Here is a 26621-nt window from a genome sequence, read left to right as displayed (position 1 = left end):
TCCAATAGTTTCTAATAAAATAGGTATTATTTGTAAATAAATCTTCTGTAAATACCTTTACTTATTAGATGTATTACCACCTATTTTTTCGTTGAAAAATGATTTTTTTTATAAAAATGTATATCTTAAAATTTATTTTTATAAGACATTGTAAATGTAAATTATACTATAAGAACATATTATTCTTAATTGTAGTTAATAAGGATAATATTTGAAAGTTATATAGGATCCTTTTATTACCTTTTTTTCTATTGTATGGAAAATAGTCTAAATAAAATTTTGTTTGATCGATAATCAGTTTTGTATTATTACTTTTTGAAATAATTAGAATTTAAATATTTAAAAATTGAGATGAGCAAAGTAGTGTATAGCGACGCTTCATTTTTGCCTTATATAGAGATATGAATTCTTCGTTTCTCTGTTGATACCCCACTTGCCTATAACTAGAAATAATAACAACTTAAAAAGTAATAATACATAAATGGTTATCAAAATTGTATCTAGACAATTCTCTATTTAATAGTAAAAAAATAATATTTTCCCATTTTACTTTCGAAAGTTACCCCTAAAATCTTTACTATTAATAAAATTTTAATGAATGTTCTAATAATGTTCTAAATGAATATACATGGAGTAGTATGCCTAATAAATCATGCTGTATATACGTGAGTAAGTTATAAGTATATTTTTTAAGTTTTATCAAATATACGGGTATGTGGTTGTGAAAAAATGAATTATTGTATAGTGTAAGCAGTTTTAGAACTTTTTCTGAAAATACAATATTATTATAAAAGATATTTCGTCACTGTTTGCTCTATTACTATTTATGAAATATTTTTTATTTAAATTATTATTTTTGCACATCTTCTGTGAGAATCAAAATTAAATTATAAATAATATAATTTAAAAATTTTATAATGGAGTTTATTTTTTTAAAACAATAATAAATTATGATATTCTAAAATAAAAATAAATTATATTTTTGCTGTGTATTAAGTTTAATTATACATTAATAATACTTAAATTACAGTTAAAATACATACGATTTCCTTAATATTAAACAATTATTCTAGTTTTTAATCTTTTATGGGACAGTAGGTAAATGACGCCACATAAGGAAGATTCGCAGTAAAAAATATTCAATAAAAATTAAATATTGGCTTGTATCTTAAAAAAAAGATAAATTTATCTATCATCAATATCTGTATTATTTTTTTGCCAAACATTAAAGAATTTGGTGAAATTTATATTTTTATTAAAATTGAATTTTGGACGGTATTAGCCATAGAGTAAACTGGAGTAAAAGTCCAATATTTAAATAATGTTTTATTTTTATAATTATGAACCAATGAATAATAAATATCAAATCCAGGACTATTTTTACAAGTGACTAATAAGTCATTACTAAATCATAGAGATATAATTTAATATATTATATAGATTATAGAATTTTATCATACTTTTATGTTATAATTCACTTTTTAAGTACACAATTTTAAGTTTATAAAATAATTTTCTAAGCCATGAATTTATTTTGTTTGGACGTAGAATATTTTTATGAATCAATATACAAGTTATTAATTAATATTGAGTAATGGCATAATTGTATTTAAGCACACAATTTTCGTTGTGTATTTAATAAAATAATTTTGATTTGGGGTAAAAGTCCAACGTAGCTCTTAAGAATACATTTCATAAGTAACTTGAAGTTATTGAAATTTATACAAAAAAAATAATCAATTTAACAACAGACAAGTATAAATTCTGTGTTCATTTAAATAACGTACTGTAGAATCAAATAATCATATCATAATTATAGAAATGAAACAAATTCAATGAAAATATTAGAAAATAATATGAACAACAGTAAATAATACTAAATTTTTAGTTAGGTCAATTATTCCTTTATTACTTTTTCGTACTTAAAGTGTTACAGCTTTATGTCCAAGGGTTTTAAACATTTAATTCCACTAGACAATTAAAATTACTTATATATAATGGCTGATATTTTATAAATTAGTTAAATTTGGTAAATTTATGAATGTTTGCAGCTTAAATAATCGATCCACACACTTAGATCAATTGATATAATAGAACAAGGAAAATATTTCTTAAACGCTTTTCAGGTTCAACATGCTTTCCTAACAGTTGGTTAAGTTGTACCTTAACGGGGCAACACTGGCCCTATATAATTTATATCCCACTAGAAGCGCAGTTAGCGGTTTCGTAGTAGGTTGTAGGGACGTTTGTGCTGATCAGTGACTAGTGTGGTATGGAAATGTTAATGTTGGCGAAGGACGAATAATCTGTACATTATACAGGAAAAATCAATTAGCGTGCTCAGATTTTCAAAATAGAACGTTTTTATTAAATTACGGAAATATTATTTACCAAGATCGGAAAATTTTTGCCGATCACTCGCAATTGTTTTAAAATTTCGAATAAACGCTCGCTGTGAGGCCGTTTTGCGTCTTAAATTTTCAATAAACCAGCCCAATGACATTTCTGATGTTCCCTAAAAAATAATGTGAATCGATTCATTTCAGACTATTTCATGAGTTTCTTCAAAGTCCCTGCATATATATTTATTAAATATATATTGTTTGCGCGTGTAAATTTTTTAGGTATAATTTTATTATATTCTTTAAATTTATTTGTTTTGTAAATTTCAATTTACAAAATTTCAATTTTTATTTGTAATTATATAAAATAATATTTTCTATACATGCTTTAAAATTATTTTTTTTTTTGTTATGTTTAACAGTTAACTGCCGTGAGACATTACTTTAGGGCGGCCCACTCCGTCTTAATAATTCACACCACCACGTTGTGAACCAGCCCGAAACCAAACAAGAGCCGATTCGCAACGTGGTGTGGCCCCCTCCCGTTAACCAGATCCCAGAGTGGGAACCGTTAGGGAGGACTGCCAAAATAACTCACAAGACATAAAAACATAACACGAAAATAAGAACCTCAGGCACTGGCCTAAACCAGCGCCTCAGGTCCTCCTGTGTCGGGCGGCGTGGCTCCCTCTGTCTCAGGCGTTTCGCCTCCTCCTTCTTTAATAAGACGGATTCGGCGAACGCCTGGACGAGCCTCCACGCCTCCCGACTCCTCAACATCAGGTCCACCATGGACCCGACTCGGAACGTGGACCCCAGTCGAATCTCCAAAGAGTCCCGCTCCTGGGCCCACGCCTCGCACCGGAATAGGGTGTGCAGAGTGCTATCAACCTCTCCCGGGCGATCCGAACAATGGTCACACGTCGGCGCGGCTGCTTTACGAGTACGGTGTAAGTACTCGTTAAAGCAGCCGTGGCCGGACATCACTTGGGTGAGACGATAAGTCATCTCACCGTGAGTCCGGTCCACCCACCTGTCCAGCCGATCGGGTCCTATGAGGGACCTGGTCCACTCGCCTCTCGTTTCCTCCGAGAGGCGAGTCCGCCACCGGAACATGGTCATCCGCCTGNCCGAGCCGCCTCCGTAGCATGGTCATCCGCCTGAGTGATAGCCGGTCCTCGGGTTCAAAGCCTAGACATATTTATATAATAATGACTATGGTTAGATGTATATGGGCATTACAAAAAAAAAATGTACACTAGGGTGGTTCTTAATTTTCAATGTTACTTTTTATTCAGAACGCCCCCTATAATATTTCTATGTGTTATAAAAATAAGTTTTTTGAAATTTCGTGATGATCAAATAAATAATTCCTATTGCACAAAGTGGTTCACATTACATAAAGGGGGTGATAATTAGTTTTTAACACAATACTCGGTAAATTTTTATTTTATGACAAATGTTCAAAAGTTAAAGTGTGTACCGGTCAAGTTCCCCACATAGCTCGAATCGCATTACCCCTCTCCATGTAATGACGACACTCGTGTACGGCACTACCGGCAGTTTGCCGTCACTAACTACGTCGGTGTACGCGAGTGAAGTCGTACCGAACCGTTTGGGTCTGATGACTCGTGGCCAGTGAGCTGGTATAGTTTTTTTTTTGTTGGGTTTGTGTCAGCCTGTATAGGCGAAGCCCCAACATACGGTTACTAAAGGCTCAATCCATATTTGGAGTTGGTGTCCTTAACGTCCACACACTGGTGGTGTTTCCTTTTCTGTGGTATTGTCAAGTTAGTGCGTCTTGTCAATATAAAATTAATCGTGGCATTCAGGATTGTTGGCGTCGGCCAAGAAGTATTGTTGTGGAGATGTGTCAAGTGGCTGGGTGATGTTACTCCTTTTTCTTATTACTTAATGTTCATATTATATGTAATTATTTAATTTGTGTATGATTAAAAGAATCGTGTCATTAGTAAAAAAAATGTGTAGATTGTGTTTTTAGCCTATTATTCGACTGTGTAAGTAAACCCCCGATCCGTCATTTATATTAAGATATTAACTTAACGTTAAAAGTATAAAATATTGAAATAATTCACTCTGGGACTTGTAAAGTTTCAGTACATTATTATTTTTACAACAAAAGTTAATTAAAAATGCATTTAATAGAAAAAAACGTTCTTAATTGCGCATTCCATGAGATAATTTAACAAAACATATGAATACACTGTTTTTCCCCATTTTTGCTTTTACATAATTCTGCCTTTATTACACCCAAAGAAAATCCTCAATCAATTTTGATAGAGAAATTTTATTACGGGTTTATGATAATATTTTATTAATACGAACAAATTAATTATTCTTATGAATAATTATTGTTCAAGACAAGAAAAAAAATTACCAAATTGATAAATAATAATATATCAAATTTGGAGTTTTCATCAATATAAAAATATGTTTTTATAAATATGATACCGGTTTAATTATTGTTGTGTAAAATATTTTACCATTGCTACAAAAAAATTGTAGATTTTTAAAATAAATCGTTATTTGAAAAAATATAATGGCTGATGGTTTATGGAATATTATCATTACTTAAAATAGGAGTCAAAAATCTTTAGATACTTTTCGAAGAATAAACTAAAACCAAAATAATAAAGTAACAAACATTTTGTAAGAGAGAAAGTACCTACTCAGTGCCTTCAATTAGGGTGGGACTACGGGAGCCAGCTCAGGGCCACCATTTTTGAAGGGACCCTTAACGAACAACTTCGACTTTTTTCCACTCACATCTATTTACAAATTTTTAAGGTCTCTGATATTCATAATCCATAGATTTAAATAGTCTAACTTTTACCAAAATACATAAAACTCAGATAAAACATATTTGACTTACGTTGTTTTTGCAGTCAATAGAAATTTATAATGTACAATCTAAGTCAAGAAATAAAATAGAATAGATAACACAGTAATGTTAATAATATTTTTACACTAGCTGAAATAATTTTTTTTGAATAAAATAATTTTTATTTTAAATAAACAAAACTTAACTTTTTTAACTTGACAAAATGTTACAATACAAGAGCATTTTAGAATGAAACTTGATAAAAATCAAAATAAAATAAAAAACTGTAAAAAATTTTAACTTACATTAAATTATTAAAAATAATTTTGATCAAAATTTAAAAAAAATAAAAAATACGTTAATACATAATATTTTGAAAATTGTCATGGTACGAAATTATTTTCCCCATCAAGTCCTACATTTTCAGCTTCCATATTTTGTTCATCAGCAGTTGGCCATTTATATATTTCTTCATAAAATAACCTATGCTCCTTGAATATATTATCTTTAAATTGTCTTAAGTTTTCAATTTTATGGGGGTTTATTGGTACTTTATTATTATACACTTTGGCTGTTGGCAATGCTATATTATTATTTGTTGTTAATTTTAATAGTTTAAATGTGTGTTTTGATAACCCATAAATAAAATTATGTGTGAACCTTTATATTTTGTATTATATTCGAAACTCATGTATGTAGATGGGGTAAAGGATTGCTTTTGGTCCTTTGGAACATTTTTCCAAATGTCTCAACAGAGAAACATGTCTTTTTGTGTTATGATGGCCACCATTTTTTAAAGTCGTAAACTTGATCCGTCTGAAACTTTATTACTTTGAACTTTTCACTGTATTCATTCACTATTTTAATATATTCATCTGGCACATATACAGGGTGGCCCACCACTCACTGACAACTTAAATAACTTTTGATCCAGTTAATATTTTTAGCTGATTTTTTTTTTANTATTTAAATAACGTACTGTAGAATCAAATAATCATATCATAATTATAGAAATGAAACAAATTCAATGAAAATATTAAAAAATAATATGAACAACAGTAAATAATACTAAATTTTTAGTTAGGTCAATTATTCCTTTATTACTTTTTCGTACTTAAAGTGTTACAGCTTTATGACCAAGGGTTTTAAACATTTAATTCCACTAGACAATTAAAATTACTTATATATAATGGCTGATATTTTATAAATTAGTTAAATTTGGTAAATTTATGAATGTTTGCAGCTTAAATAATCGATCCACACACTTAGATCAATTGATATAATAGAACAAGGAAAATATTTCTTAAACGCTTTTCAGGTTCAACATGCTTTCCTAACAGTTGGTTAAGTTGTACCTTAACGGGGCAACACTGGCCCTATNAAGTTGGTTAAGTTGTACCTTAATGGGGCAACACTGGCCCTATATAATTTATATCCCACTAGAAGCGCAGTTAGTGGTTTCGTAGTAGGTTGTAGGGACGTTTGTGCTGATCAGTGACTAATGTGGTATGGAAATGCTAATGTTGGCGAAGGACGAATTGATAAAATAAAATGATTAAATTTTATTTGATTATTTAAAATTATTTTTTCATTCAAAGTATGAACAGATTGTAAGTTTTCTTAAAATTCATAAAAAATAAAAGGTGATAAATATACCGTTTCAGTTAATATTCTATATTTATAATTAAATACACATGTATACAGTTTTTATTTATAATTTACTATTGAAAAATTAAAAGTTGTTCATTAAATTATTTATAACATTATAATTATTACAGAATATATATTAAATATCATGTTTATTTGAATAAATTATAATCATAATTAAGATTAAATTTATAATTTAATATGGAATTTTATTTGTACATTAGTATGTTAATATAATAAAAATTCATTATCATATTCAAAAAAATTTACTTAATTCTTTAAAAATTATTTCATCACCATGAAAAATTATTTATCAAAGTGATATAGGTATGGAATAATAATTCGTCATAAGTACGATGAATTTATCAATATGACAAAGTTATAATTATTGTATTGATAGAGTATTTTATTATTTTAATAATAGTTTTAGTTATTATTGAGGTGGACATAATACCCATGCACTCAGACCTGTTGGTCCATTGTGCGCACCTCATACCGAATTGTCTTTATTCCGTTTACCCACCTAAGTGTTATCACCGAAGTGTTAATACATTATACCAACCATAAAGTCACCCCTATAGATGACCAAAGAATCCTGTCTCTCCGGCGAAATTAAGTATCTCTCTGGGTTTTAGGATTTTAATATCTTCTTTTTCAGGAAATGATTTACTCAAGTAGTTTGATCTTAGTGTGAACAAGACTTCACATGCGCACATAATGTGAAATGAGTCTTCCTCTTTTACACCCAAAGAAAAACCTCAATCAATTTTGATAGAGAAATTTTATCAAGGGTTTATGATAATGTTTTATTAATACGAACAAAATAACTATTCTTATAAATAATTATTGTTCAAGACAAGAAAAAAAAAATCATATTGATAAATATATCATAGGTTCAATAGTAATGATATATTTATCAAATTGAACAATGAATTTATTATATAGATCGAGGTTTTTCTCTGGGTGTACTCCACTCTTCCTGCATATGTCTAGTCAATGTGCTTATTTGATGTCTAGTCATGCTATTAAGATCACTCAACTATAGACCAGGGGTCTTGATAAACATTTTAGATTGTCTATACCTAGACAAAGTACCCTACCAAGTACTTCCAGATTTTCCTGTGTTGGTCTCTGCACCGATAGTTGGGTAGCGCTTTGAGCGATTGCTCAGTGAGTCCTATTTGAATAATATCATCATTGTTTGTTCGGTCGTGACGAAGCATTTTGGTGGGTCAGCGCCGGTTTTTCATCTCCTCGTCAAGAGCGTGACCTGCCACAACTGGTTTAACTGTTGGGGTAGTGTGTGGCAGTGGTCGCGAAGGCGTCATTTGCGTACCGGCCTGCCTAGAGTACTCATTTATAGTGTCACGGATTCGGTCGTTGTTTTGTTCGGCTTGATTTGATGGTTTTTATGGTTCAATTCACTGTGTTTTTATTGCGTCGGGCTCAATACAGTAATTGACACATTAACAATATTCATTCTGGTCCAAGGCAAGGTCAGAACATATCAATTTGTTTTGTTAAAATATTAATTTGTTAATATATTTGTGTAGTATGTTATGATATTATTCTAATTGTAAGAGCACTAACCATAGATATAAGATAATTCATCGTAGTTATCATATTAGATGACATATAATCTGTAAATAAATTACAGTCTACTAAAACGTTATTTTTTTATTTTATTATTATTTAATTTAATTTAAAGGAACCTTTAGAGACACGATTTCATTCGGCGATTGGTCGTCCGAGTATTTCGCGTCGCATACTGTTATAATGATGAATTAACAACTACAATTTTTCTCTATCGTATTGATAAATGTATAATAGGTTGAATAGTAATGATGTATTTATGAAATTGGACGATAAATTTATTATATAGATCGAGGTTTTTCTCTGGGTGTAGCATAAACATATAATATTACTAAAAATAAATAATTATTATAAATTAATTAATTAATTTTCAATCAAAGTGTTTTTCATTGCATTAGGAAAATTTTTTCTGTAATATGTTACAACTTTCAAAAGATACTGTTCTTGATCCTTTTTTTTTTTTTTAAAGTGAATTATAGTTTTCTATTGTTCTTTCTGTAGTATCGTATACAACATGGTATACAAATGGCGTACTATTTTTTGGTATTCAAAGTAATTTTTATTTAATTTTCATTGTTCAGGATACTCATTTAAAAATCAATTGTTATATTATAACATTCAAAAAAATTGTTTTAACTCATGCCAATAGTTTTACTCACAAAATTATTTATACTTCTCGGTTTTGTTATTTGTTCTATATTTTCGTTATTTCTATTTTCTAATTTTCTATTTTTTTTACATTTTATCTAAAATCTTAATTATTTTTAAATTTTAAATAAAATTAAAAAAAAAAAAATCTAAGATAGCTATTTTGTAGAGTAGAATTTAAGAAAAATTTTAATAAAAAAATATCTTATTAATATTCAGTAGTAAATATTCTGTAGCATTTTTAATTGATATTATCAATGGTAATAAGGCACATTGTTGTGAGTTTATAAATACACTAAATGACAATTTAAAAAGTATATTATTCATATGATTGATAATAAACAATCCATGATTGTGACAAAAATTCAAAGTTGTTTTTTTTAACTTAAAGGAAGAAAAATATTTAAAATAAGTTTCAATTAATATTTGATGTAAATTAGATACACGTAAATTTTATACTTATTGGTGGCCCCATTACTGTGACAAACCATTGTGATGTATTTTAAATTAAAAAAAAAAAAATTGAACACAAAAATAGTATGTTTTTTTACTACGGCTAACCATTATACGTAGAAAACAAGACTATATACGAGAAAATTAATTTTGTAGATTTAAAATTACACGATAAAATTAAGTTTTAAAAGAACCCAGAACAGAGGGTTCGCGGCGAAGTGGTGACGTGGCATAGTTGGATCAAGTATAATAATATCTAACAATGATTAAAATAAAATATGTCGAATAAAAAAGGGATATAAATATTATTTCTCATAAAGATATGTATACATTTTAGCTTCGATGAAGGTATTAATTTTACAAAGATGATTTTTTTTATGTCTGTTGCCACTTTTTCTCGGCTCTCTAACCCGATTTCTTTCAAAAAAAACGTCAAAAAATTACAAATNTAAATGTATGTTTAAATAATAACTATAAATATTTGTATATTTATATATATGTAAATAGACGAAACATATAAATTAAAAGAAATAATAGTAAAATCTTATAATAGCAAGTTACTATTTTTTGTGTAATTACTATTNGCCACTTTTTCTCGGCTCTCTAACCCGATTTCTTTCAAAAAAAACGTCAAAAAATTACAAATCGTATCTAGTTGAAGACATTACCCTTAAAAATTGAAAAATTTTTTAAATCGGCAAATTTTGTCATTTTATCACCTTTTTTTTTTAAAACTTCAAAAATCAACAAATGAGCATAATTTTTTTTCATATGAAACCTTAGATATATCCCTTTCATTTTATATCATTTTTTTGAAAATATAATACTTAGCCTGCTTACAGGGGGGATTTAAAATAGACACTTTTGAAAATGTTCCGGAAATACTGCGTCCTTTAAATGTATATCAAATCAAAGGTTATGTCATGTACTATAAAATTAAAAAAAAAATTTTCCCGGCATCTTATCGTCATAAGTAAATTGCTATCGAAATTAAACAAAAAATATAATATTTACAAAAAAAATCAGCTTCTATCGTGATGTTTTTTGTATTTAAAGCTACCATAACTTATTGAAATATTAACAAAAACAAAATAATATTTTTTTATATTAAAACCTTAGATATTTTCCTTTCATTAGATATCATTTTTTTTGAAAATCTAACACTTAACCTGCTCACCGGGGGATTTAAAAAAGTAACTATTTTATAATTACTAACTTTTGAAATTGTTCGGAAATATTCACAGTTTTATTTAATCTTAAATGAAAGCTTATATTATATACTTTACTATGAAAAAAAAATTCGAAATATACATTTTCTTCTTAGTGAAAATGGCTACTGTATTCAAAAATATGTTATTTTTGTGTTAAAATTCTAGGTTTTGTATTTCATTTTATTTTAAAATATCTTAAAAGGTGAATACACTGAATATCATTAACATTATATAATTTAATTGACATAGAATGATGAAGTTTATAAGACATAAAAAATTATACTTATTAAAAATTTTTTACTTTTTTAAAGTCGAAAAAGTAATTTTTAAATTTGAATTAGCATCAATTGCTAATTTTATTATGTGCAGAAAGCAACGAACAGTTGCCATATTGGTAACACTTGTGTCTTTCACGCTTAGAGTACGAGGTTCCAGTTCGCCTGTGGCAATTAATATTTTGCATTTCTTTTGAGTTTTCAAATTTCAAATAATTTGATTTTTATCACAATTAGATTCAATAACTTCAATAAATATCAAGGATCCCACCGCTATAGTCTCGCCTCGCGAGAGGAAATTTCTTATTTATGTTAATATTATTTTACTATGTGGTGTTTTTGTGGCTACGATTTATTTTGCCAACCCTCACTTTACCTATTTTTTTCAACGATACGTCAAATATTTACAATTTGTATTTAATTGAAGATATTACCCTTAAAATTGAATAAATATTCCTTATTCATATAAAAAGTAGCTATTTTTCCATACAAATTATTAAAATCATTCATTTCTAATATTTTTAAAGTATTTATTGCCAAATTAGATTTGATATGATAAAAGTATAAAAGTAAATACAAATGTAAATAATTTTACTTTGAAATTTATTTATTTTTTAACTCTGTTTGTGTCTGCTACCACCAGTAAAATGTAAAAGAAAATCGAACTTTTTTGATAAATTTGTGTAAATAGTAATTATAAAATTTCCTGATTGCATATTAATCTTAACAATTTCATTTTTGTCTATTTAATAATGTCAATTTCAAACTTGCAAGTTGAGCTAAAAGATAAATTCATAAATTCATTTTTTTTAAATGTTTTTTTTAACTTTCACTTTAAAGGACAAAATAAAGAAGGTTAAAAATTATTACTTTTAACATATTAAAAATTAATATCAATAATAATTATAAAACAATTATATAATATATAATTTTGTATTATATTTTTGAAACAAAGAATTACTAATCTGAATATAATTAAGGAAATAGTTGATGATGCTTTTGTAATTATCCACCAATTTCTTAGAATTAAACATTTTCTACACATTTGCATCGAAGCGTTTCTTATGATAATGATTCTTTTAATCACTGTCAGATTAAATCTATACAGGACCCAACTATGCCACCTTCCCACCGCGATCCCACTGTGCTGGATTTTTAAATAGTTATAGCATTATTAAGTTAAAAATATAAAATAGAATTAGATAAAGTGTATTACATAAGCTTTAATTTAAGATATATATATATATATATAAAAGTGTCAGACTTTCCGGAACACATTCAAAAAATAATTTTTTGTAACAAAGTTGTCATTTTGAATCCCTCCCTGTAGTCAAGTAAAGGGTCAAAATTATAAAAAATATATCAAATGATAGGTAAAGACATTATGCATTTATAAAAGAAAAATTATATTGATTTATTCATTTTTAAAAATGTTATTGCAATTTTAAGTAAAAAAAATTGCGAAAATTAGCAATTTTTAAATTTGTAAAAGGATCAGATTTATAAAAAATATGTTCCAAATGATAGGTGAAGACATTATGTATTTATAAAAAAAAATGATATTAATTTTGTCATTTTTATAAAAGTTATGGCAGTTTTAAGTAAAAATAAATGAATAAATGTCGAAAATTACCGATATTTAAAATTCTATTTTTTTGGGGTATTTCTCCCATTTACGAGGAAAATGGGAATTTTTTCTATTTTTGAGCTTAATGTCATCGACTAGATACGATTTGTGATCTTTTGACGTATTATTCATCAAAATCGTTACAGCGAGATCTGAGAATGAGTGGTAACAGACAAAAAACAAAGAAACACATTGTAGTAAAATTTATACCTTGTTAACTTCGCATCAAAGTTAAAAAACAGCACATTGCGAGTTTTATGATCAGACATAAATGCATACCATAATAAAACCAATACTTATAAAGCTTTGTATTGATGCTAAAAATCGGTTCGGTGAGAGCTGAGAAAAAGTGGTAACAGGCACAAAAAAAAACCCATTATTGTAAAACCAATACCTTCCCAGATTCACATCGAAGCTAAAAACAATATATTATGTTGTTTTTAATAGTGAACGGTAGATAATATATTTTTATAATTATTCGAAACGTCGTCATCTTAAAAATTTAACAAATTTAACCCGCAAAACACATTTAAGTTAAAGAAATAAAATTTCATTTTAAATATAAGAAATGATTTAAAAAATTATTTTAAGTTTAAAAAAAAAAAATTTCAATAATAATTAGTATTGCTGAAATTTAATTTTTTATTTTTGTAATAATTTAGCCAAGTTACTTAAATAGGTGAATCTCATTAATTGTACCTACATAGATTAACACATAGAAAATATTAAATTGAATTAAAATGTATCAAAACGTAAAAATCATTTTTTTTTGATAACTACCCAAATTATATTGATAATACTATATTATTCAAGTATAAACTTTCCTATATAATATGTATAATATTTCATAATATGTAAATTTCGATGTTTTTATTGAAACGTCTCGTTTCAAAACTTAAATGAATTTTGGTAAGTATAATTTTACTTTTATGTTTAGAAATGAACAAATAAGCTTTAAACACAAAAATACCTTGATGACCTAAATAAAAACGAATAAATGATAAAAGAAATACATATAAATAATAACTATAAATATTTGTATATTTATATATATCTAAATAGACGAAACATATAAATTAAAAGAAATAATAGTAAAATCTTATAATAGCAAGTTACTATTTTTTGTGTAATTACTATTATTTATTATGTTTTTCCTACGATTAATGATCTTTTATGTATTAATACCATATTGTTTCACTATTAGTTTTTTTAACATTAGGAAAGGATATGAAAAACTAAAACCAGAACGAGAACCAGAACCAAAACCAGAACCAGAATGCGAACTAGAACCAAAAGCAAATCCTGACAAAGTTGCTGAACTTAATAGAATTATTAATTCTGAAAGATGGAAATCTTTAACTTTTGTTTTAATTAAGGGCATACCGGCAAACATAAAAGTTACAGCTTTTTCTTCTACTGAAGGTATCACTAAAAAGGCTTTCGACATGAAAAAGTATTGGGTTTCAATGGTAGTATGCGCTCTTTACGGAGATATGTTAAATAATTTTTATTATATTTATTATGATCAATTTAATATGTATATGCGTCAAACTCCGGAAGCAGAACGTGCGGACCGTAAAAAAAAAATTATCAAAAGTTATGTGAAATTTAAGCCATTATTAACTTGTATGGCTAGTGCATTAAAATATTTTAAATGTGACTATAATAATGACATGCTCGATAGTTTTGAAAATATATTATCAAATATTCTATTACTAGAGAATGTCAATATAAATAAATTAAAAAATATTTCTGAATGGTTTAAAATATCTTTCAGAGTTGATGATAATATAGTAGTAAAAACTCCATATAGCGTGTATTACTATGTTGAAAATTTAAAGAATCATGTTATAATGCATCTTGATCCGAATGACTCAGTCTTTGAAAATAAAGTTAATAATGGTATAGAATTGTTATGCGAAAGTTTCGGATTTCCGAACAAATGATACTTTGTGATCAACAAATAGCAACTATAAATTAAAATAGTATGTAATACATATATTTTTAATCTAACTAATGTATTTATGATCTAAATACATACTAAGATTCAATTTTTAGAATTGACTCAAAATTACTTTATTTTAATATATTATGACTATTTTATGCGTTAAATAAATTGAAAAATTGTGAAAATGATTTTAATCTAAAGAAAATGATTATAGTTACATTTATTTTGTGAATTCAAATGATTTTAATTATGAATATAAACCTAAAAATATCATATTGTTTTCTATACATAGTTAATTTAGTCATTGATGGTATATTGGATAAAATAAATAAAATAAAATATATAAATAGATTTGTTGATTTTATTTATGTGTTTTTATGATTTATGAAACTTTTATAAAAAATTGTTTGCCATTACATATTGTTGGATTTTGAAAACAAATTAGTATTAGTACAAATCATGTTTGAATTTTATAATAAGTAATAAATTTTCGTTTAGTACGCTGCTATTCAATAGATAGTTTTTATTATTTTTATTTAAAATAATGTATTTAAATTAATTATAAATAATTGGAACCGTCTAAAAATTGGTATATTTGGTCCAGAAGTTTAGACGAATTTTGTATAAAAAATACTTATTTACGTTTTTAAAATTATTTTACATACAAGGTGACACATATAAAATAATAATAATTTACAGAATTTTGTTTTTATATTTTTCAGTTACATATAATGTTTGAATTATTCACTATTAAATTGTTAATAATTTATGAAGTATTATTTTAAAAATTGTTATCGAGCAGTCAAATATATACAATTACATTTTTTTCTATTTTATAAGTTATTTAAATATATATGTTTCCATTAAAGAAAAAGATTATATTCCTATAACACATATGGAATGAATAAAAAAAAAACGGTACCACAGTGGGGTCGCGGTACAGTATGGAAGTGGCTTAGTTGGGTCCAGTATGATGATATCTGAGAATGATTAAAATCACTATCATAAAAAACGCTTTGATGCGAATCTGTAGATAGTGTTTAATTTTAAAAAATTAACGGATTATTCCAAAAGCTATATGATCTCCTATTTCATTATTTATATTATTATTATTTATATTAATAATATATAAATAGTACTTACATAAAAAAAATATAATGATCCATACAATTTTTAAAAAGTTATAGTGTTTTAAAATTAAGAATATAAAAAAGAATTGTTTTACAAAAATCGTATTTTTTATTAACTTTCATGACTGTTTTCTTCATAAAGACAAAATAAAGTCCGAAATTTTTTTTTTTTTTAATATTTAATTATATTACATAAGGTTTAATTTATGATATATATGAAAGTGTCTGACGCTTCGATGCAAATCTGTAACTATTTGACTTATCGTTGAAAAAGTAGGTCAAGTTAGTGCAGAGAAAATAAATGATAGTCACAAAATTCCCTTACAGCTTTGCATCGAAGCCAAAACCTAAAATATAGTTAAATAATTTTAATATGAATAAGAAATTTCTTCTTGAAATTTAATAAAAATCAAATGAGTTCAAAATTTATTCTAACTTAAAAACAATTAAGAAAAAATGCAAAAAAAAATTAGCTGTCGCGAATTGGAACCTTGTACCCAAAGCAAGTAAAGCATTTTTTTTTAACGACTTGATAACCGTACATTGTTCTATTTGACCGAAAAAAATGGCAATTTAAACTGATTCGAATTTTAATATTATTTTTCTCTACTTAAAAAAAGCAAAATAATTTAAATAAGTTTAATTTTCTATGCTATATTAATTTGATTTATACGATATTTATGAAAATCAGTGTACTCCTCATGTCAAGTATTTTAAAATAAAATAAAATACAAAACCCAGAATTTTAACACAAAAATAGCATATTTTTGAATACGGCAGTCATTTTCACAATGAAGACAAATCCAGAGGTCAAATTTTTTTTTTAATTTAATGTATATTACATAAACTTTTATTTAAATTATATATTAAAGTGTCAAAATTTCCGGAACACTTTCCAAAATTAAATTGAAAATGTCCTAGTTTCATTACACATGTTTAAAGTTTTGACCCTCTTGTATAAAGGGATATGATCCTATTTAAAAAAAAAGTGTGTCATATGAAAGAGGTATATTAAAATTAATTATAAAAAATAATAATATTCATCTGTTGTAATAGGCCCTCCACACATAAACAATTTAGTCTTCTGTTTACTTCTTATTCATTTCTCAACACATACAGAAATTCTTTTACAACACAATATCTTTTCACACAATATATATATAAAACAATAAACACCATCTATCCTCTAAAACAACTAAACACACTACTTCCACGATCACGCCACAAATATCCGCTCCTTCACAACACTTACAAAAACCCTGATCAATAACGTATCATAAAAATGTAAAACCCAATAAGAGCTGGACGATAATCAAACACATCTGTGGAAGGGGATCCGGGGAATGCATTAAGAATATCCCTGGGCACATAGTTCTCGTCCTGTTTCGATCTAACCGACATACGAACACGTCGCGATCATCGTCCGGCTTTCTTTCGCCTTTTAAACCAGTTTTGTATTTTTTTGGTTTTGTTTGTTTTCCTTTACTATTACTGTATCATGTGTTTTTAACAATAAAATAGTTATATAAATAGTTATAGTAGTTAGTATAAAGATATTATATACAAATTAGTTATTCTAATTCATGTTTTCTTTATTATTCCACAAGTAAATTATTGTATCAATGAGGATTATATGATTAAGGTAAGAACATTCTAATTTATTGTGCACGTACTTAAGATAGCAAGTGACCCTCGAACAGCAAACCCCGAGAAGAGGGATAGTTCTTATTTTGCGATACTCCTATAACATCATTTTCATAATCGTTCTTGAGTTACGACACATCCATACATTTTTCCAAAAGTTATAGCAATATAAATTTAAAAATATAAAATATAAAATCGAGAATTTTTTCATAAAAATAGCATATTTTTATTGCGGTTGTTATTTTTACCATGAAGTCCAAAGGTCAATTTTTTTTTTCAAAATAAAGTATTTTACATAAGCTTTAATTTAAGTTATATATAAAATTGTCAGTCTTTCCGGAACATTTTCAAAAGTTAAATTGAATAAGTTAATTTTTTGTAAAAAAGTTACCATTTTGAAACCCTTCCTGTGGGCTTGTAAAGGGTCAAATGTTCACAAAAATATATCAAATAATAGATAATACCTAAGATATCTATAAAAAAAATTATATTGATTTGGTTATTTTTAAAAAAGTTATGGCAGTTTTAAGTAAAAAAATTGAAAACATTTCGAAAGCTGGTGAATTTTAAATTAGTAATTTTTTGTGAGATTTACCCCGTTTACATGGAACGAGGGAAATTTTGCAATTTTTGAAGGTAATGTCTTCGTCTAGATACGATTTGTGATCTTTTGACGTACTGTTCGTCAAAATCGGTCTAGCAAGAGCTGAGATTGAGCGTTCACAGGCACAAATAAAAAAATAATAATAATAAAAAACACATCATAGTAAAATTAATACCTTCTAAGATATTGGATAAATAATTTACTCTAAATATAGTACACTAGTTTATAGTTTTGTATTATTAATTATTGAAAGTATAGGTATTTGTAACTGACTTGTAAAAATTGATTCTTCTTCCAATATTCTATTTATTAAGATTTTGTTTCTAAATTTGTGTCTGGAAAACTTATAAATTTTATTTCTTAAAAAGCGTTACAAAAATATGACACGGCCCGCGTCGCTTCGTTATACACGATGCCCCGCGACTCGTGCCATCTTTACAGCCGTCGCCCTATTTTATGAGTATTTGACTGACCAACACCGTGTGCCATACGCCACGGTGCCAAGTCCAGCAAGTGCCGCACGGCCGACGACGACCAGCCGCAAATGGTTCGAGAGTCTTCCTCCAGTTGTGAAAGCGACAACGTCGACCAACCGATCCGCACCCGCGCACCTTCGCCTACAACGCTGCTGACCTTTTGCCGCCCGAAGACACGCCGGACATCGCGTCGTCGACGCCAGCGAAAGTGCCGCGATATTATGCGAAGATTATTATTACTATGTTTATTTTTTCGGTTTGTTTTATTTTTGTTAAAATAATCTGTTGTCGATGATTTAATAAACGGCCCACGGGTCTCTACCCTCAAAACCAGTGTCGACCACATTTTTGCGACGCAAGTCGTGTCAAATTTTTAGCAAAAATTTCCCATTTTTTTTTAATTACTTGTTATAGTTTCAACTAAAATTTTTACCGTGTTCAATTTCTTATATTTGAAACAATGTTTTATTTTTTTTTGAATAGGTATTTTAGTTTTTTTTAATAAATATCACATTATTGAATATTACGAAAATATTCACACAAAATATACATTTTTCTAACCAAAATTTCTTAAAATAAATAAATTAAATTCTTTAAGATAGTATGAAATTATTAGTAGTTTCCCCACAGTTTTTTTCACATTTAAAAAAATTTTAATTGATTTTAAATGTTAATAATTTTGATTCATTTTTATTACGTCCTCGACACATTATATTGCGTTCTATCATTTAAGTTATTTTATAAAAAAAAAATCCCAGTTGATTAAATTCCAACCAATATCTTAGATATTATCTATCATTTGATATATTTTTGTGAACATTTGATCCTTTACAAGACCACAGGAAGGGTTTTTTACAAAAAATTAACTTTTTCAACTGAACTTTTAAAAATTTTTCGGAAAGACTGACACTTTTATATATACCTTAAATTAAAGCTAATGTAATATACTTTAATTAAAAAAAAAAAAAATTTGATCTCTGGACTTGTCTTCGTGGTGAAACATCAAAGTTAAAGAAAAACGTACGATTTCCATGAAAAAATTCTCGATTTTATATTTTATATTATTTAATTTATATTTTATATAACATTTGGAAAAATGTATAGATCAATATTATTATTTTTTATAATAAATTTTTATATACCCCTTTCACCTGACATGCTTTTTTTGTAAATCGGATCATACCCCTTTATACAAAGGGGTCAAAACTTTAAACATGCGTATTGTTACTAGGACATTTTCAATTTAATTTTTGATAGTATTCCGAAAATACTGACACTTATATATATATATATCTTAAATTCAAGCTTATGTAATATACCTTAATTTGGCTGAAGTAATTGAAGCAATAATATAATACAATCTTATACAGGGTAGCCCACCACTCACTGACAACTTAAATAACTTTTGATCCAGTTAATATTTTTAGTTGATTTTTTTTTTAAATAATAGTTATACGTTAGGTCTATAGCTATATCTCAATAATTAATTTTTTTACATTTTATTAAAAATATTAATTATTTTTAAATTTTAAATAAAATGTAAAAAAAAAATCTAAGATAGCTATTTTGTAGAGTAGAATTTAAGAAAAATTTTAGTAAAAAAATATCTTATTAATATTCAGTAGTAAATATTCTGTAGCGTTTTGAAGTTTGTAAAAATTTGAATTTTCATGTACTATTTTACGGTTATAAACATTGAAATACGTATTGAGAAAAGGACAGAAGAAAACGCTATCTTTTCATTATTACTGTGTATACATATGATGATAGTGTGTATACATTACAAACTTGGCATAAATACCATGATAAGAAATTAGAAATTAAAAATGATAAAAAATGAACAATGAATTAGTAATTTTTTATTCAAGCAATATCAAATCCTAGACATATAAATATAATAAATAACTATGGTTAAATGTATATGGGCATTCAAAAAAAATGTCCTTAAAGGAATGGTGGTCCTTAATTTTCAATGTTACTTTTTTCAGAACGCCCCCTATAATATTTCTATGTGTCATAAAAATTAGTTTTTTGAAATTTCGTTATGATCAAATATATAATTCTCATTGCGAAGACTAGTTGAATTTTCATAAAAGGGGTGATAATTATTTTTTAACACAATACTCGGTAAATTTTACTTTATGACAAAATTTTATAAAGTATATTACATAAACTTTAATTTAAGGTATATATAAAAGTGTCAGTCTTTACATATTTTTTATCAAAATCGGTTTTGATTCTGAGATTGAGCGATCACAGACACATAAAAAGAAATCAAAAAAAAAAACATCATAGTAAAATTAATACCTACTCAGCTTCGCATTGAAGCTAAAAAAGATTTAATAGACTTGCTTCCCTATTACCACCAATCAATCACCCTATTATACAATAGTTTACAAACAGACGGTAATAACACCATTGATAACTTACTAATTAATTTGATGAAATTGAGGAAGATTAAATTTAATCTGAATTTTATTGAGTTATACTCTTAAAAGCTATTTTTATTTTATTTTGTTAGGTTTAGTAATAATCATAATATTGTTTATTAATATTATTCAATACTGAAGACTGTATTATGTAATTATAATGTTAAAAATGTATAAATATTAAATTTACTATTTATTAAAAGTAAAGTATTTTAAACTGAACTATTGTTATACCAGTAAAAATTAACTTTGGTTTTGTTTTTCAATTCTTTGTAAAGTTTAGCAACAATGTTATTATTAATAATTATCCTATACACAAAACTACTATTATGTGATTATAATATTTTTTGTTTATTTTGTTAAGTTTAGTAACAATTATATTGTTTATTAATATTATTCTATACTGAAGATTGTATTATGTGTTTTTTAATGTTAAAAATGTATAAATATTAAATTTGTAAGTTAATCAAATTTATTAAAAGTAAAATATTATTAACTGAACTATTGTTACACGCTATAAAAAGTGATTTTATTTTTTTGTTTTGTTAAGTTTAGTAACAATGAGATTGTTACTAATCATTCTGTACTAAAACTTAATTATAATATTATTTAAAAAAATTACTAATAAACTAATACAATTATTTACATTGTATTTTTATGTTGTGTGAATAAAAGTGAATAACAATTTCTAATAAGTTGGCCTAAACCACAGAAAATTCTATTTAATAAAAAGTTTTCATAATTTATAGCGGCCTAACCCACATCAAAAACTTACCCAACTTTAATTGACTAATAATTTATAGATGGTTTAAAAGGTAAGGATTTATACATACTAATGAGTTATTGTTATTTTTCTTGTAGTGGATTTAAAAAAAAAATATAAGTCAAAACTTGAAATGCTCGTACTGCGCAATTACACTTTTGTGGGTTAGGCTGTTTTGGCTCTATGCGCCTCATGTATCCTAAATTAATTTGGTTGAGCCAAATATGTGCTACGCGTGCAATCAAATAATCACGATAAGGTGTTGTGATTTGTTTGTTCGCGTGCGAAATAGTCAGCTGTGTACTACTTCGGACCGGTTTATGGCCTGTACTTGTGTGTACACTCACCTCGCTCCTTTCCTAATCTGAGCGTCATTTGCACAGCCCACCACCTACATTGTCGCCTTATGATATGTGATGATTCAAACTTTTCTTAATAATTTCCGGCACTGGGTAGTAAGATTTGTTGACCCCTACTCCAAAGACTAGCTGGGTGTCACCATCGGACGTTTTGTCGGAAATTAATCATCTTCGGAACTGGTACTCTAATTTTCGTTCGTAGTGTGAATTTCTGAGTTGTTGTGTGCGTTGCAACAATTTGTGTTCTTTTACTGTATTTTTCGTGAGTGTTCGCTACTGTAATATTATGTAAATTTTTTGGCATCGGCCGAACCTGCTTCCAGTTTTCTTTAGTCCTTCGGGGTTTGTAATGTATATTTTTTTTTAGATATTTCAGTCAGTTCTACGTTAGCAGTTATCTGATACGCATGTGTTTTTTGCGCTCCCGATATCTTATTTTATTTTTCTCCCTTTTAATTAATTAATTCACTTAATAATACCTGTAAACGGCGTTTGGAAATGTGGTAGTCGCGTTTCTTAATCGTTTACTAACATAATTAACTCAAAGTGCCCCAATTACATATAATATAGTTCGATATACGTTAAACACATTGAGGTTCATCACGCGGCGGCGGCCTTGATAATTTTATAGTTATCGCGTGCACTCGTTATCGTAATATATATATATATATGTGGGAAATTGCAAACAGGCAATTACAGGAACAGAGCGAAGACGCAATACTATTATTTAATTTATATATTTATAAATTAATACACAAAAACTCTATTAAATGTTAACAAACAAAAATAACACATATATTTAATTACACACGAAAACTCAATATAAAATATTCACACAACACAAAAATATTATATAAAACAGAATACACTTATAAACTAAAGAATATACATAGAGACACGTCTTTGCCGACTCACGACTTGACTTAATTTTCCCTTCTGATAATACTAGATACTACTATCTATCTCCAGACCCTGGAAGTGGTGCCATCTAGATATCAATGGTACCCACATTTCGACCCTCTTCTTGATCAGTCGTCTCGACTGATTGACAGTTTTCCATCTATATATATCAATACTCTCACAATAACAATAACAATATAAATCTAACAATAACAACAGACCGATTACACTGATCAAAGTTATTCATAAAAGCGTACAAAGTTCATCGTCCCAATCGAATGCAAACAACAGCTCAGTAAATGATGGCTGGACTGTACAGAGCAATAAAAGAAATTACTCCAGCTCCTCTTCTTCTGAACCGTCAAACTCACCTAAAGTACATACTCAATCATTTAAAAAAAAATTATTTTCATCATCAAATAGATTTGAAGTTTTAAAAATAACTGATGATCATGACGATACTCAAAACACTAACACATTTTCAGACAACATGAAAAAAAACAACACAGAATTTACTACCAAGCTCCCTCCTCCAATTTGTATAAAAGGCGCGCAAGACTTTCCTACACTATGCACAAATCTAATTGAGATACTTGGTGTGAAAACTTTATTTGTAAGTCATCCACGGATCGAATAAAAATCTAAACTAGCACTCCTGATACATATAGGACATTAATTCATCTTCTTAAGTAGCAAAAAGCTGAATATCATTCGTATCAACTGCAACAAAAAAAACCCACTCGTGTAGTGATTCGCAATTTACATCCGTCTGTAAAATATCTTGGTTTTACCCTAGACCGTCGACTTACCTGGGCTCATCATACTCGTGCAAAAAGACTTCAATTAAACTTTAGATTCCGTATGCTTAAAACTTCACTAATTAATAACAAACATACCAACTTAAATATGAAATTTCTAATGTATAAATCCCTTATTAAACCCATTCGGACCTATGGTCTCTAACTATGGGGAAATGCTAAAAAATCAAATATAAATCGTATTCAGGTATTTCAAAATATTACTTTAGAAAATTAATTACATACGTACAAATTATACCCTCCATTCTGATTTAAAAATTAAAACTGTTAAAGAAGAAGCAATAGCATATTATAAAAGATTCCACAATCGACTAGCCTCCTACTCCAATCTCCTAATAAAAGGTCTTTCAACTAATGTTATTCCTGGTAATCCTCCGAGACGTCTAAAGCGCAACTGGTGTAGAGATCTATTAACTTAACATTAGTTAAACAAAATAAAAAAATAATAATAATCACTTAAAAGTATCAACAATGGGTGGCTACTTTTATCAAGTATTTCATGTTATAATTATATTAGCTAATACTCTTATTGTACCTATAGGTACAACAGATTGTGTATATATTAATAAAGGAAAAAAAACAAAAAAAAGATATTTCAGCCAAATTATTTCTTTTAGCGCGCAGTGCCATAAACACGCGTGGCGAATTTTTTTGTTAAATTTTTTTTTTTAGGTCTCTCAACATGGCAGGTGTGTTACTATACCATCTGTCATGTTATACAGAGTGATTATTTTATCATAACCCACTCAATTACTTACAGTATAAATATAATTTAAACATTTTTTTTTTTTTGGTAATCTTTAATTACACATTATTCTTGAATAATTAACTATGTAATACTTTTTAAGTTCATCCCTGGTAAATTTGATACCCTGATAAGGATATAAAATTTGTTTTTTTAAATGGGAACACATATTTTGAATTTAATAAAATGTTTGAGTTTTTAATTAATAGTAAATGGAATTTGAATTTTTAATATAACTTAATTCGTTTATTAGATATAAACAATTAAAGTTTCAAATTTTAAGTTAATATACGTATATAGTACGGTATTATCATTACAGGTAACTAATTGGTTTTTTATGATATAAATATTCACAGGTACACAGCATTGTTATTATCAATGGTAGTAAGGCACATTGTTGTGAGTTCATAAATACAATGACTGAAAATATAAAAAGTATATCTATTCATAGTCATGATTGATAATAAACATTCCGTGACAGTGACAGAGATGCCATAAAAAACAAATTAGCTAACTGTATTTATAAACCCTTGTGTATTATACATGTATGTAAACTCAAAAATTTTAAATTTTCAATTTTTATATCTAATAAACGAATAAAGTTTTATTAAAAATTCTAATACCATTTACTATTTAATTAAAAATCCAAACATTTTATTATACTCAAAATATGTGTTCCCCTTTAAAAAAACAAAGTTAACATCCTTAGTTAAAGGCATAAGGGATGAACTTCAAAAATATTAAATAGTTAATAATTTGAGTACAATGTGTAACTAAGGATAACAAAAAAAAATGTTTAAATTATATTTTTCTGTAACTAATTCAGTGGGTTATGATAAAAAAATCACTCTGTATACTATTTGTACAATATGACATCGTAGTGCATTTTGTTCCGGGGTGTCCCAACGTCTTGCAAGCTAAATCCATTTGCTTAAAACAGTCGCTTACTTGGGGCATATACCTGCCGTACTAATATCCAGTGGGTGCCCGAAGACGTTCATTGTATTGTCTAATGATAGAAGTGTAGATGTAAATCTATTTTATTAATATTCATTTTTTTTCTTCTTTGTTCCCTTTAATTTGTAGACGAGTTTTTTTGCCTCGTATTAACTTAATTTTATATCAATAATAGGATCATATGTGCAGTAGGTGTTTGGTATGTCCACAATTATAAAATTAATTATGCACCAGTTCAGTGGTCAGTACTGAATCAGCTGAACACACACAATGCATCCCCAATACCTATGTAACTCTTTATATGAGCCAGTTGCAAGTAATCTCTCTCTTCAGTAGACTACCGAGGTGCATTAGATGAAAATTAAACTGCTCGTATAAAATTAATATGTATATTAAAAAAAGGAATAATTAGGGTAGGAATAATTCAAACAATTATTGTTGGATCGTTTCTTACAGTGTAAACTACAGTATAAAGGATAAATAAATTACTATAAATACAGTAACCAGTTCATAGCATTTTATTATAAATTTTTGAAAGTATAGGTATAGTATCTGACTTAAAAAAAAATTTTTTTTCTTCCAATACACTATTTATTTAGATTTTTGTTTCTAAATTTGTGCCTGAAAAACTTTAAAATTTTATTTTTTAAAAAGCGTTAACAAAAATATTTAGCGAAAATTTCCGTTTTTTTAAATTACTTGTTATAATTTCAACTAAAATGTTTACGAGGTTAAATTTAAAACAACGTTTTATTATTTTTGAATAAGTATTTTTAATTTTTTCTAATAAATATCAGGTTATTGAATAGCATAAAAATATTCACACAAAATATACATTTTTTTAACCAAAGTATATTAAAATAAATTAATTTAATTCTTTATGATAGTATGAAATTATTAAAAGTTTCCCACTTTTTTCACATTTAAAAATTTTTTAACTAATTTCAAATCTTAATAATTTTGATTCGTTTTTATTACGTCCTCGACAAATTTTAATGTGTTCTTTTTTTATTTAAGTTTTTTGTAATAAAAAAAAAAATTCCCTGTTGTGTGTGGCACAATGGTCTCTTTTCAAACTAAAATCTTTTCTGTCCTATATTTTTACCTCTTATTTAAATGTTACTTAGAAAATAGACAATTTACTGTACGATCAGAATCTTCATTTTCTGAAATTATCTCTCTACCCCAACAGTCCAAAAAACTGCCGAAA

General features: G+C 27.0%; 1 protein-coding gene across 1 annotated transcript in view; it reads left to right on the top strand.

The window, feature by feature from the left end:
* Nucleotides 1–14890, top strand: part of LOC126894490 (uncharacterized) — a 68145-nt gene extending 53255 nt beyond the window's left edge. Inside the window, exon 2 of the mRNA XM_050665554.1 lies at nucleotides 13858–14890. Within this exon, the coding sequence (XP_050521511.1) occupies nucleotides 14084–14584 (501 nt within the window). The 5' untranslated portion in view covers nucleotides 13858–14083 and the 3' untranslated portion in view covers nucleotides 14585–14890. The remainder of the gene's footprint in view (nucleotides 1–13857) is intronic.
* Nucleotides 14891–26621: the final 11731 nt, after the last annotated feature.

The sequence above is a fragment of the Daktulosphaira vitifoliae genome, unplaced genomic scaffold, assembly GCF_025091365.1.
Source record: "Daktulosphaira vitifoliae isolate Bord-2020 unplaced genomic scaffold, ASM2509136v1 Scaffold_1, whole genome shotgun sequence".
NCBI classification, from domain to species: Eukaryota; Metazoa; Arthropoda; class Insecta; order Hemiptera; family Phylloxeridae; genus Daktulosphaira; species Daktulosphaira vitifoliae.
The sequence above is the reverse complement of the archived record's forward strand: the minus strand, read 5'-3'. Positions and strand labels throughout refer to the sequence as shown.